This window comes from Molothrus aeneus, chromosome 1, assembly GCF_037042795.1.
Source record: "Molothrus aeneus isolate 106 chromosome 1, BPBGC_Maene_1.0, whole genome shotgun sequence".
NCBI classification, from domain to species: Eukaryota; Metazoa; Chordata; class Aves; order Passeriformes; family Icteridae; genus Molothrus; species Molothrus aeneus.
The window spans coordinates 4,761,944-4,775,893 of record NC_089646.1 but is presented as its reverse complement, the minus strand read 5'-3'; the positions used below and the strand labels follow the sequence as shown (position 1 = coordinate 4,775,893).

At 40.8% G+C, this 13,950-nt stretch overlaps 1 protein-coding gene across 1 annotated transcript in view; it reads right to left on the bottom strand.

Moving 5' to 3' along the window:
- The window catches only part of DLEC1 (DLEC1 cilia and flagella associated protein), a 32,950-nt gene extending 22,312 nt beyond the window's left edge, over positions 1 to 10,638 (bottom strand). The window contains exons 1-13 of the mRNA XM_066550715.1: positions 10,489 to 10,638; positions 9,349 to 9,489; positions 8,643 to 8,799; positions 7,905 to 8,015; positions 6,843 to 6,994; positions 6,369 to 6,586; positions 6,051 to 6,132; positions 5,574 to 5,661; positions 4,611 to 4,784; positions 3,697 to 3,833; positions 2,680 to 2,772; positions 2,352 to 2,442; positions 1,323 to 1,485 (exon numbers count right to left, since the gene is read on the bottom strand). Of these exons, the coding sequence (XP_066406812.1) occupies positions 1,323 to 1,485; positions 2,352 to 2,442; positions 2,680 to 2,772; positions 3,697 to 3,833; positions 4,611 to 4,784; positions 5,574 to 5,661; positions 6,051 to 6,132; positions 6,369 to 6,586; positions 6,843 to 6,994; positions 7,905 to 8,015; positions 8,643 to 8,799; positions 9,349 to 9,489; positions 10,489 to 10,638 (1,757 nt within the window). The remainder of the gene's footprint in view (positions 1 to 1,322; positions 1,486 to 2,351; positions 2,443 to 2,679; positions 2,773 to 3,696; positions 3,834 to 4,610; positions 4,785 to 5,573; positions 5,662 to 6,050; positions 6,133 to 6,368; positions 6,587 to 6,842; positions 6,995 to 7,904; positions 8,016 to 8,642; positions 8,800 to 9,348; positions 9,490 to 10,488) is intronic.
- Between the last annotated feature and the right edge of the window lie 3,312 nt (positions 10,639 to 13,950).

Below are 13,950 nucleotides of genomic sequence, written 5' to 3'. Positions count from 1 at the left end.
ATCACTGCTGATGACCTACATCACATTCTGAATTTAATCTAAATGAAAGATGTGGTCTTAACATGTCAGCAAACACAATGGCTCCATCTAAAATTATAGCCATGGCTCTTCCCCACTCTCTGCAATCCAGAAAAGGTTGCTTAAGTAGGTTGTTTCAGCAGAAGTGTATTCCATGGAATGTCTTCATGGGTTTGAGAATCTTGCTCATGCTGACCTCAAAAATTCTGCCTTACTAAGGGGAATAAGGACACTGGAATTTGAAAGTATCACTGATAAAACTGGACATTTACAATTTCTTGTATCACTTTCTGTAGCAGAAAGAACATTTCTTCTTCCTGCTTCTATGGAGTTTACTCTCAGCCTGGCCAGCTTTGTTTTATACAAATGCTGACACCAGATGTGCAGGGAGTGCTGTGGTGATTATAGCACAGAGAAAATGTGGAAATTGGCACAGTCACATCCTTTGTCAGTTTACAATATCCAGTTCACCAATCACACTTTCTTTACTCAAACATCAGCCTGTTCTGGCATTATGCATGTGTGATTTCCAGAACAAAAAATAAACTTCCAGATATTCACTGCTTGGAAACAGCAATTTAGATTAATGGTCCTAAACCCAGCACTGACCTGCTCACTGCTTTGATGGTCTACAGCCTCTATCTGCTGCAATCATGCAGGAGTGTATTTCTGTTAAAGTCTGATTGATTCTGAGCAAAATCAGGTTGCCACTATGTTCACTATGGTGTAATTGTCCATAAGGACACATTAGTTGACTTCAAATTGAATTGATATTTAAATCTGTAAGGACTCAATAGCAGGAACCATGTGAGAGTTTTAATGAGAGTTAATTACATTGGGCTCCCATTTTGATCCAGTGGAGTCCAGGATGTATTATGACTTTTCTATGGGAGATGTTCCAGTCAGAATTGTATGCTTGGAAGCATCTATTCCCTGCACTATGAAAGTAAAAGAGTGCTTATCTCAGTTGCACAAGTATATATAGCAGACATTTAAAATTAGATAAATCTAACCTGGATCACCCTGTATTCCCTGCAACCATGTATATTTATTAATTTTTTTGTAGATTTACCTCTATTAAAGCAAATATATTGACCTTGGCTAATGGTTGCCACAACACTTCAACAATGTACAACGTTCCTTGAACTTTAATTACCAAATAGGAAGCAAAAAGAAGAAAAGATTCTGTAAAAATTTAACAAAGGCATGAAGGTTTCTCCAGCTTGAGAGAGCAGAGTATGACAAATGAGATCCCTGGCAGCACTCCCACACTGCAGAGCATTACTCTGACAGCAGCTACCTACGTGGGGTTCCTTATGACCAGGATCTTCTCCTTAGTGCTCTGGGGGTTTTGGGGCTCGAAGCGTATGAGGTGCTGTGCTGTGCCATCAGTGACTTCACCCAGCTCAGCTTTGCTTTCTCCACCTGTGACAAACAAAAGCTCCAGAGCAATCACCTCTCCAAGCCCTGGAAGAAATAATTAGGTATTGCTGTTTACCATCTGACCATTAACATAGCTCACATCATCAATAGCAAATGTCATTAATGTTCATTACTGATTGTATCTGGTGTTTCCCCAAGTTTCAGAACTCCAATGTGTTAATTGTACAATATTTTCCTGATGTTGTGTTTATCAACCTATTAACAGAGACCTTCTGTTCATGAATTTCATTGACAGGGATTTCAGAGCCACAGCCTCAGCTCACTTACATCAGCATGGTTTCACTGAACTAAGCAGGGTGTTTACAGGGCTTGACAATGTGGCTCCCAGATGTTTTGAGCAGTAGATTAAAATTAAAACAAGCAGCAAATGAAGTATTAAAAAAATCCAAAGTAAATACATGTGACAAAGTGATTCAATAGATGACAGACCAAGCCTCATGTTATAGCACTCACAGTTATAATTCAGCACAAGCACCAACATTTACAAGAATTTGAACTGGTTTCATTAGTTAATCCAAAGACTGCCTACCTCAAAAGCTCAAAATGTGGTTCATTTCTGCCCTGTTACACCTCATGTTTCATAGCCTGTCAAGTTATCTTATTAACAGACAAGTAAAAGAGATGAGTTGCACCTGGCAACTGGTTTTCTTTTCTGTGACTTGGTGATATTTTACATTTGGATTTTTGCCTACCAAAGGTTAAGAGCTCAATGTTTTCTGAATCCTGTGTATTCCATGCACTGGGAAGGAGCAGTAATAACAATACAAGAAAAAAAAGGACACAGTATTTGCTTAATCCAATGGCATAAAAGGTTACCATCCCTTCATGCCAACAATCACCACTCACATTATCTGAACATCTACAGAATTAGAAAGGTGCTAGGAACAAACCTGTGACTGTAACATATTTGACTGGATAATTGTCACACAAAATGGTGAATGTTTGCTGGGAGACTTCTGGCAAAGAAGGGAAAAAAACTACCTGAAAGAGAGAAGGCAAATAGCAAGGTCTGTAGCTGTTTTCTCTCCCCTAAGTAATACACTTCAATTTGAAAATATTCTCTGAAGGACAGTTTTAGTAATTAGTAATTAAAAGCAACACTTGCAAGAAACAGAATCATTTTTTGCTCACATAAACCCAAACTTGCAAGGTCCAGCCAGATCTTCTGTTAAATTATTTGGTGAAGTAAAAAACCTTTCTATAGCAGTTGGCACTAACCTGTACTGTTGCATTCTGCCCTGGAGCTAGCACCAAACCAGCAGGCTGGATCCCAAAAGGATCCTGTACCACAAAATCAGCAGTGGCAGCCACCTAAGGTATTAAAACAAACAAACAAACAAACAAACAAACAAACAAACAAACAAACAAATTACTAAACTAAATGGATCAGATTGCTGTGTTTAAAACACAGATTTACCTGAAACAGGCATTCCTCTACAACATCACTGTTTTACCTGTTACCATACATTTTTTTCACACATCTCAAAAGAGTGTGGCTCATAAATATGGCTTAATTAAAAAAAAAGTTCCCTGCTTTATAATGACCTTGGTGAAAGCAGAAAGGAAAGTGCCGTCTCTGAAGACAAATGACAGTGTCAGAAGCCCTAATATTCATGTTCACAGCAGAACAGCTCTGCCTGAGAGAGGGGCTCTGTCTGTTTCTCCATGCTTAAAACTCACTTTGAGTTGGAACTATAAAGTCTCTGGAGGGACAACTTGGCCCATCTGCTCTTTCTCCAGCACCAAAATGCCAGTCTGCCTGTCCCATTGTATCTCCTTTGTCCACGCCTGGTTTGTGATGGGGAGCTACAGACAGAGCAGGGCTGGATTGGATTGCTGTGTCTGCAGGTGCAGCAAGGTCAGTAAGGGATGTTTTTGTTGAGGAGGGAGAGGAAATTACCTCAAGCAATGCTAGAGCTGATAGCATTTATATTTGCTTCAAGGGCAAGGTTAAAGTTCGAGCCAGTTTTCCTTTCCCTCATCTATGCCTCAGTTTACCTCTCCCCTGAGCAGGGCAAACTCTTCCACAGGAAAAGCAGAGCACAAGAAGGAGGTACAGCCATCCAGGGAGATTGGTTTTCAGGATAAAGTGAATGCCTGAAGGAATGGCACAATGCAGATATCTCCAGCAAGGCCTTGTGACTTCTGTGCTAATACAACATGACTGTTTAAAAGGCCTTCACACCAGGGCACCCACACCATGCTGGGTCCAGTATTGCCCTTCTAATCACTCACCCCAGATTCAGGAGGTGGCCAGGCTTTCCCTGGCATTATAGAGAACTTCCCAGTCCTAACTCCCTCATTTCTGCACAAAATTGTTGTTGTTTTTATTCCTCCAACAAGGCAGGAACCACAGTCTATAAAGTCAGGCACTGCAAAGAGTAACACAGAAAATCAGACTCCAGAGAGAGCAAAGGCTGCTGATTAAATAACTCTTTACAGACATTACTGCATGAGACCAGCCAGGTTTTGCAATCCTAAACCCCCTCAAATTCTTTCCATTTCAAAGTTGGACAGTGTGAGATGTATATTTCTACATTCATCTTACATTTTAATGATGTAAGATGATCGTTCCTCCTTAAAGATTATTGAATGATAAAAAGTAAGATGATTTTTTTAAGAAAAGCTCAATATAACAGGAAAGGTGAATTTACAAAAAAATCAAAGCAAATTTTTGCAAAAGTAATCCTGTTTATTATAGTTGAACTTAGATATCTGAGAGGTGCAGGTATACCATATTCATATATAATTAATTTCACATTCCATGAACTTTAATTAATAGCTGAATTAATAGCATTAATTAATAACTCAATCATAATTCCATAGTATTCATAATTAGTAATTACTATTGGGAGTTCAGGAATCAACAAAACACAAACCTAGAAATGTGCCCCCTACACACTTCTCTAATATAGCGAGCAAGAAGAGCCCAAGATGGCAAGAACAAATAATTGAGAAAAATCCAACAGGATTACATTTCAATAACTAATAAATCTGGATAAATGAAAATGAGATAGATATCAAAATGTAGAAACTGCACGGCCAATTTTTTCCACATTTGTTTTGTGACACAAAATTAAAGATAGTCACATAAAAAAACCCCAAGTCTGCTTAACTTTAGAGAAATTTAGTATTTGGACACTACTGACATGTTAATACTGGAAGTGATACTTTAGCTTGGATTGGGATGACAAAAGATTCTGATACTTGACTCTCCACTAATATATGATCTTCATACTCTCCCAGATATTCAGGAATAAACTGGACTGTATACTGGCATGCCATCCCAGGAGCAATCATTCCTCCCTTTCCTGGATATTTTCCTTGGGGAGAAAAATAAAAACAAAACAAAACAAAAAGGCAGAAAATTAAAACAAAAATTGAAACCTCCCCAAATTGGCAGCAGTATTTATGATCACATCCTCCTCTGGAAGGATGCCTGTAAATTCCCCCCCGTTATTGCCTAATTCAAGCTGATAAAAAGGGATGAGCACAAGAGGCCTGGCAGTGCAATCTGAGAATGTGCACATGTTCCAGGGAGCTCAGAGATTGCTTTGTCTGAAATATACTCCCCAGAAACACAGAAAATAGTGAGGAGAAACTTAGAGACATTACCCAGTTTTGCTTTACCACAAGACAAAAGGGCTTCCATGGAGACATCTAACTTCTGAATATTCCTCCAATTCTTGGGGTATCACAATCTCCCTAGGCAATCTATCCCAGTGCCTATCCCACTGTAGGAAAGATAATTTTCTTAACTTTCCTCTAACCTATCCTTCTTTATTGCAGTATGTTAATTCTTGAACTCTCCTCATAATTTTTTTAAGTGGAAAGTCCATCTGTTCTTAGATGAATTTTGGATAAGATTCAATCTAGGTATTCCATGGACATATTTCAATCTAACATCAAACACTTTAATTTAGTCTTCTTGAATTCCTCATTAGACCATCTCAATCTGCTTCTGAGCTGCATGTGAATGGCCTTAAGTCAGCTTTCAGTTTCTAAAGAACTGAGCCTCATGGAAAACAGACCATCTCTGGACAATCTTTGTTAGAGCAGGTAAATTAGATTTTGTATGTGTTAACATTTTAAAGGCAGAAAAGAACACTTACCTGGCCAAATGAAAAATACTGAAGTAGAGGGAGGGATAAGTCTTACATGTTGACCTGTTGAAGTGATGTTCCGTACCTCTATAGTCATCTTCATTTAAAAAAAAAATAAAATGCTCCATTGTAATTACCATCACTCATTAAAATATTTGCAATTCCCTGGTACTACTGCTAGGAGTAACTATTTCATCATCACAACCAACCCCAAAATCAGCTTATTCAAGAGAGGCTGAATCAGAGAGTACCAAAACAAAGCAGAGACTGAGAAGAGCCCATTTAGTCTTCACTGGTTTGTGTGTCAGTGGCAGGTGTGATGGAGTATCTTCAAGGAAGTTAGAGGGTCATAAATTCAATATACAGAAGAAATTCAGACTTTTATTAAAATTCAGACAGGCCAAACATTGGGTGAAATATGTAGATCATGACAGGATATAATTTTTCAGGGAAGCAGAATTATCTCTCTACAAAGAACTTTCTCACCTCATAAACCTGCCCAGCTTTATCATACAAAAACAGGACAGAAGGTGGATTGGCAAGAAACACAGGAACAAATGAGGTATCACTGAAAGATTAAAAAAAAAGAGACATTATCTTACTGCCTGGTTCTCTAAATACTGATAAAACAAGAAATTGCAAAATGTCTTTGGCAAAACTAAAACATCATACAGATATACTTTGTTATTAAGAAACCATATTAAAAATTTAGCTCAAAATATCTCTGGGTAAATCCACAGCAATTTCTATAGTGGAGCTCTGTGCATTCCAGCCCAGAATCCAGAAACTGTACACACTGCATACCCTTTAGCATCTTCTGCTTTTCTTCTGGCTATGATTTCTTCCACTTTTTCTTGAGAAATTACAAGAGATTTGCCTCCATCCAGAGTATTTGGTGGGAAAAAGCGTGGATTCTTCAAGTAATTCTGCCTTTTCTCAAGTCTGGAGAGGTACTCACTTAATTCCTCTGCTTTCCAGGACTTACTCTCTTTCCTGGCTTGTTTCTGTGAAGCTTTAGGTTTCTTTGAAAAACAAGAGTGCACAGTGCAACATGAAACACAGTGATCTTGGGGATGAGGAAAAAGGGAGCTGCACATGTGTAATCAAAGCTACACAGCAATGAAAATTGATAGAGAAAATACAGTATTTCTCCTTTTTTAACAGAGTAAATATAAGTACTGGAGTCAAATCAACGATGGGTCAACATTCACCCTTTCCTGTAGGAAGAGCAATAGGCCTTACAGATCAGGCAGACTAAAAGTACCTTGTAAAATGTACCTTACTGATGGTTTTAGCCTCAAGGCTGGAATCCTGGACAGAGGACAGAGCTGAAGACACACTTGTCACACTGTCAGTTAAGTAGACACTCTCATCCAGGGAAAAAGCACGTTGTTTACGTGCCCCTTTCAGGTATCCAGGTTCTGATTCTCCTGCAATTCAAAGAAAAATATTAATAATTCTGTAAGAGGAAAACATGAACAACAAATATTTAGTCTAAGCATAGGTCTATGAGTTTATTTTAAGGCTTGTTGCTAGCAAAAATCCTCTAGAATTCAATGTATTTTTAGAACTTATTTTGCATAAACAAAGCTTAGTACTTTAATAACAAAGCTTTTAGAAGCACCAATTAAACAGGCTGTATACACTTATATTACTCCCAGAAAGATATGTTAACCTTGTAAGGGAAGTGAGATTTTAATTTTGTTTGGAATTACAATGGAAAAAACCAAAACTCAAATCTTGAAATCTGTGACTAAGTTGATTACTCTGAAATCTTTGTTTTGGCTTGACTGAAAAACTTCATTTCAATGATCTTAAAACCTTTCATCTTGGCTCACACATAAATAAAAGAAGTAGTCTTGACATTGCCCAAAATATTTTCCTTACTGATCTTCATGTGCAAATAAAACCAATATATTTCCAGAACTGGAAAACTTTAAACCCTAAATAAGGAATACAATTTTATTTCACTGAAAACAGTTTTTACTTTAATGCAACTACTTCCTTTCTCTAGATACAAGATGTAGATGCAGCTTTTGTGTAATGAAATTGGATGGAGATAGAACACTAATGCAGTTTTTGTGTGAGATGGGAAGAACTGTAAACAAATGTGCAATAATGATCAAATATCATATTTAAGAAGATCTAAATTCAGTAGCCTTTAATTTATCAACTATACTTTGAAAATGTATTCTTAGTGGAATCTTACACTTAAAATACTTGAGTCCCTTCTGCTTTGGCAGAAAACTATAGAAATATACTCAGATCTGCTACATCCTCCAATGCATCAATTATAGAGTGTTCTAAAAAGTCTAAATTACTTTCTGCTGCAAAAGTTACCTTTTGGTGCTTTGGCAAGAGGTAATTTCTCAGTGATGTAATCCTCAGGACAGATTAAATTATTTTTTCTGAGAAGTTCATTATCCACAATCCAGCGAAAGGAGGATGCCACTGCAACAGGAAAGCCAACAAACAAAAAACAGTAATAAATAAAAAAAGCAAAATAATAGCCCCTTAAAACACACTATCTTGATCAATCCAAAGTAATGTTGTACTTACAACTCATCCCTGTCATAATATTATATAATATTATATATAATATATATTACACATATCAAATATATCTAATATATATTATATATACATTATCATATATATTTTAATCTACTATATATATAAGTTATATTATATTGAATATAATACATATTATATTTTATAGAAAATAATATTCTAGAAAATAATCTGGTATTTCAATCCCAAGACTTGGACATGCATCTCCACAATTCTAAATTCAGTTCAAACCCAGCTAAGCACCCATTGGAGAAATATTTAATCTGTTTGTTGCTGCTACATATCAAGGTATGTATGCTTGTAATATGTAGGTGGTAACCCCTCAATCCAAATTAAATACCTTGAACATGACCTGGCTGTTTAGTTTCTCAATGTCAAACAGATATTACTCTACTTGGACCTCTGCAAAAAATCTTTCAAAGTTGCTCTGTTGATGTAAAGCCAACCCCAAACTGGTGGCCAGGTACTACAAGCTTGTACTAGGGAGCAGCATTCCAGAATCCTCACCTGGAGGCAGCCCCAGTTTATGGAAATTTTTCCCTGCATGAATCTTCATCTGCTTTAGAACCCTTGCCTCTTCACGTTGTGCTCGGGCCTGGGCCCGACTGATCTCCTTTTCTGCTTTGTCAGCTTCTGTCAGTCGGCTCTTGTACTCAGCCAGAAGCTGCCACGGGCATGGGTGAATAAAGAGAAATTTGAGTTGTTACAAGCACATGTTTTCTGTTTGCCTTTGAGAGGTAAACACAGACATATTAGTAAAACATCACTGCTTTACAAGCATCAAGTGGCCTGCTAAAACACTGTCATTCCATGATGACACAAAGCAGAAAAAACCACCTGTGGCTCAAATCATCCAGCATCAGCCTCTACTTTTATACAATGACAACAGCTTTTGGAGTGATGACAAGATAAGAAACCTGGGCCACTGATCAGCAGGTACAGGGAAAAGTTTTCAGCCAGTACAACAGGCATTTAAAGGGCTACTGCTTTCACTGGTTGTACTCTGTGTCTGAAAAGCCAGCTAGAGATGATAATATAATGAAGGATCATGTGACTATTAACTTGCTTGAATTGTTCTGTGGGAAACTCTGTTCAAGTAAATTTCCATTAAAATGACAATTGTAGGATCAACGCTCCCCTTTAAATTGTATTTTACTGAAGATCTAAGTAGGGACTAAAGAGCTCCAAACTCTGACTTAGTTTGGACTTGTACCTTGTCTAGCTCATCTGTGTAACTGTCTTGATAAACACTGTCTCCTCCTTGGGAATTAATCCAGTTTGTTGCCATGTCCCCCTCCAAAACATCTCCAGTGTACAGGTCCTTAAAGGCACTAGCCAGCACATGGGAGATATCCTGGGGGAAAAAATGAGGATGTTTAGAGCTTAAAGCAAGAGACAGGATGGGAATAGACCACTGGGTGCATACAAACAGCTGTAATTAGCAAATGGGAAATGGTACCTGGAAAGGGGATGTGTGTGCACATGAACACTGAGGTGTGGATGTCTGTGTGTGTGTTGTGGGGCTGTGTGTCTGTGCTGGCTGGAAGTGTAGGTGATGATGATGGATACAGTTCTCTGTGTGCAATTGTGTGTGATGGTTTGTGCAGGGATGGGGCTGTGGGAGTGGGGAGAGTGTGTGGGAGGGAGAGTTGAGGATTGTACAGGTGATATGTTTGTGTGTCAGTCCTTGTGCAGGGCGTGTGTTTGTGCCCCAGGGCATGTGAGGCTGTTTGTAGGGGGGTTTGTGTATGCAGAGGGTTGTGTGTGTGAGGCTGTTTGTATAGGGGTTTGTGTGTGCAGGGCTCTGTGTGTGTGTGTGAGGCTGTTTGTATGGGGGTTTGTGTGTGCAGGGCTCTGTGTATGAGGCTGTTTGTATGGGGGTTTGTGTGTGCAGGGCTCTGTGTGTGTGTGTGAGGCTGTTTGTATGGGGGTTTGTGTGTGCAGGGCTCTGTGTGTGAGGCTGTTTGTATGGGGGATCTCTATGTGCAGGGATGTGAGAGGATGTTTGCAGTGGGGTCTGTGTGAGGCTGTGGGTGTGTGTTTGTCAGGCTGTTCATGGCGGTGTGTGAAGCTGATTTCAGGGTGGTCTGTGTGTGATGCTGTTTACACGTGGCTCTGTGTGTGTGCAGGGACATGTGTGTGTGTGTGAGGCTGTTTGCAGTGGGGATCTCCGTGTGTGAAGCTGATTGCAGGGGGGGGTCTCTATGTGCAGGAGGTCTGTGAATGTGTGTCTGTGTGTCCCAAGGGGACAGGTCTCTGTGTGTGTGGCTGTTTTCAGGCTCTGTGGACAGGGCTGTGGTGCTGCTGGGGGCTACGCTATTCGTGCCCGTGCTGCCCAGCCCCATTGCGTTACCTGGGGGTCGCCGCTGCGGCTCCCCTCAGCCATGCCCAGCCCGGCGCCGGAATCCTGCGCTGGAGCTGCTCCGGAGTTGGGGCTGCCCTCAGCCATGCCCAGCTCGGCGCTGTGATCCGCTGTGCCGATATTCGGGCTCTCCTCAGCCATGCCCAGCTCGGCGCTGTGATCCGCTGTGCCGACATTCGGGCTCTCCTCAGCCATGGCCGGCCCGGCCCCTCCTCAGCCTCCCGGCCCCGCCGTTGCCGAGTGACCGTGCGGGCGGGCAGGGCGCGGCCTGGGGTAATGGCGGTGCTCGCCCTTCCCGGTGCCATCGCCCCTCACAGCTCCGCCGGCGCTCGGGGCGGGGGGGCTGAGTGCGGCACCCCGAGGCTCTGAGAGGCTCGTAGCCCGTCTCTTCCCTGCTATATACTTGTGATCTTCTAAGGGCCAGTAGCGTCGTGACTTAATAAGAAATAAAATATTGACTCGAAACCTGCGAAGGGGATTTGCGCATGGCGGGGATTGCTCGGCCCTCCGCCGCTGTGCAGGTTGCGGGTGGGAGCTGAGGGAAGAGGCTGAATCCTCTCCTGCTGGCCCATACGTGGGACGGGGAGGTTGGGGCTCATCCCTGCGGCTGGAACCGGGCTGGGAGATGGAACATTCATCATCAACCCCAACCCATCCACCGGCCGCTCTGCCTGCGGTGTCCTGGCTCGTCCTGGCTGTGTACACTGCTTGCTAGCAACAGGCTCCGCTGAATCCGCTGATATTTTCCATAGGAACCATCCCGGTGTAGATTTTCTTCTTGTCCTGCTGCCTTTTTATTCTTTCTTTCTTTTTCCTCCCCCTCCTCCACTCTTTTTCCTCAGAGTGAAGGAACCTGACCATGGCCCCCGGGCTGCTCCATCACTAACTGGGTAATTTGGCTCTATAGGGTTTTGCACGAGTTGGGCAATGTTACACCCTGAAAACAGCTATGGCAAAAATAATTGGAATTTACCAACAGGTGTTGTTCCACCAGCAGATAAGCCAAAGGCTGTGGGTGTAAACCCCAGGCAACCATGGGGGTGGTTGAAATGCCTCTTGTTTTTTTTTTTTAGGTATATGGCACATGGGCTTGAGACTACAGGGTGTAACAAGTTTCAGGTCTTCAGCTCACCAAAGTCTTCATTTGGAATAAAACACCAAATTAAAGCCAGAGGCACTGCTGTGGTTTTAATTTCCCTGTGAAAAAGGAAAGGTTGCCCAAGAGAAAGCTTGGCAAATCTGCAATATCCTGTTCCAAAGATTAAGGCAGAGAAATCACAGATGTCTGACAAGGATAGGACCTGGTACCTGTATTTTCTAATAGAAAAGGTTCACAGCTTTCATAGAATCACAGAATCACTAGGGGTCGAAAAAGATCTCTAAGATCAAGTCCTACCATTACTCCACCACTGCTGAGATCACCACTAAAGCTTGTCACCAAGTGCCACATCCACACACTTTGTGAAGTGGGTTTTGAAGTATTCCAAGAGGTGGTGACTCTCCCACTGGCTTGAACAGCCCATTCCAATGCTTGATAAACCCTTCAGCAGAGATATTTTCCCTAATGTTCAACCTAAACCTTCCCTGGAAGGTGCAACTCAAGACCATTTCCTCTGGTCCTGCCCTTATTCCCTAGGAGCACAGCCTGATCCCCCTGGGTGTCCCCTCTTGTCAGGGAGTTGTGCAGAACCAGAAGGTCCCCCCTAAACCTCCTTTTCTCCAGGCTGATCCCCTTTCCCAGCTCCCTCAGCTGCTTCTTGTTCCAGCTTGTGTTCTCAAACAGTTTTGTTTCTGTGCAGGCTTGTAGATTCTCGCTTTTAAAATTCACTGCATGCACATTTTAACATGTTTCCATATTAGAAGTCCAACTTTTCTCATCATGTTCTATTACAGTTGATTTTAACATCTGTTTGCTAACTGGAACATTAGTAAAATCCAGCATTTTAAAAAAGAATTCTTTCCCAGCCTTTAAACTGGTGACAGTAAAGCAGATGTTTTTGTTTAAAACAGTATATAGAAGCACATGAAAACTGACTGTGGAAAAAACTTTCTGTACTTTCATCTTTACTGTCTTTAAGCAACTTGCCAAGCACATCATCTCAGCTTAGAGGCTGGATTTTGTTTTTCAAACTACAGTCCATAAAATCTGGATGTGAAGGTGAGATCCATCTGCCCAGAAGCCAACTTTAGGATCAGAAGGAGGGGTGTAAACCACTGTTACAGAGCAATGCACAATTGTTTCCCATATGACAATGGGATATTTTCCCTTGGATTTCCATTTTTATGCCATCATCATTTACTCAGATAAACTTAAAAAAATAAGTGCCACAGTTCCCATTGTAAAACTGTTTAATTCACATATCTATATGTCACAGACACACATTTTCATAAAAGTATGATGAACATTAAGAACAATTTGCATCAATATCTATCACATCATTATAAAATACTGAAGTTTCAAAGGCTGAAGAGAGACTCATGCATGTAGGGAATGGAAAAAAAAACCCAACCCAAACAACAATTTTATCCTACATGTATAGGTATAAATATACAGGTATAAATATTTATATGTGTAAAGGTACACACCTTCTCTAACTGCTATGTATGACTTCTACCAGGTGTTTTACCTTGGATTTCCCCTCTCTACCACGTAAGGCTGAATTTTATGGAGGGTTTTAGGTTTGGATTGGGTGTGTGGATCTGAACAGACTGCCAAGGGCCCCACCTTGATGTTTGTTGCAGTGTGGAGCACATGGGGATTTTTCTTGGAGGAAACTAATCTGAAACTGAACTGTCCAGGATCACTTGATCTGCTCCATCGGCTCACAGGCTCTCAGTCTACAGGACTAGGAACAAGCTAATTTGAAATAAAATTTGCCCAAATGCCTGTCACAGACCTAGAGGAATCATAAATTCTGCTAAAATACAGATTATTTAAAGCAGTCTCCATGTCTTGTCAGGATCATGTTGCTTTTCTGTATTTATTTTCACACTCCCCAGGTGGTCCCTACACATTCTTTGTTATCCCATGGGGACCGTTCAAAGTTCTGCTGTTGTCCAAACCCCTTCTTTCTTCTGGTAGCCACATGATCAGAAAAAGTCCTTTGTGTTGTAATCTAACAAAATCAGAGTCTTGGAGGTGATTTGTTCATTCAGGCATCCAGATAGCAAATGACACCAGGATAGGACAAGCCCAGCTCCTTCTTTCTCCTTGTTCTAAGACTGAAAATAACAGAACATTTTTGCATGTAAAATAGCTGGATGTGATTTAAATACAAACAGGGAGCTCAGTTACTGAGCAAGAGGTTATGTGTACATAACAGAATTGCAGAGTGGAACTGTATCTTACATCTATGCAAAAATATCAAGTTCCATACCAGTTTTATTTACTTCACTCCTTTTTTATCAAAAATATAGATAGATGTTATGTCCTGGGTCTGTAAGTCAGCCAGT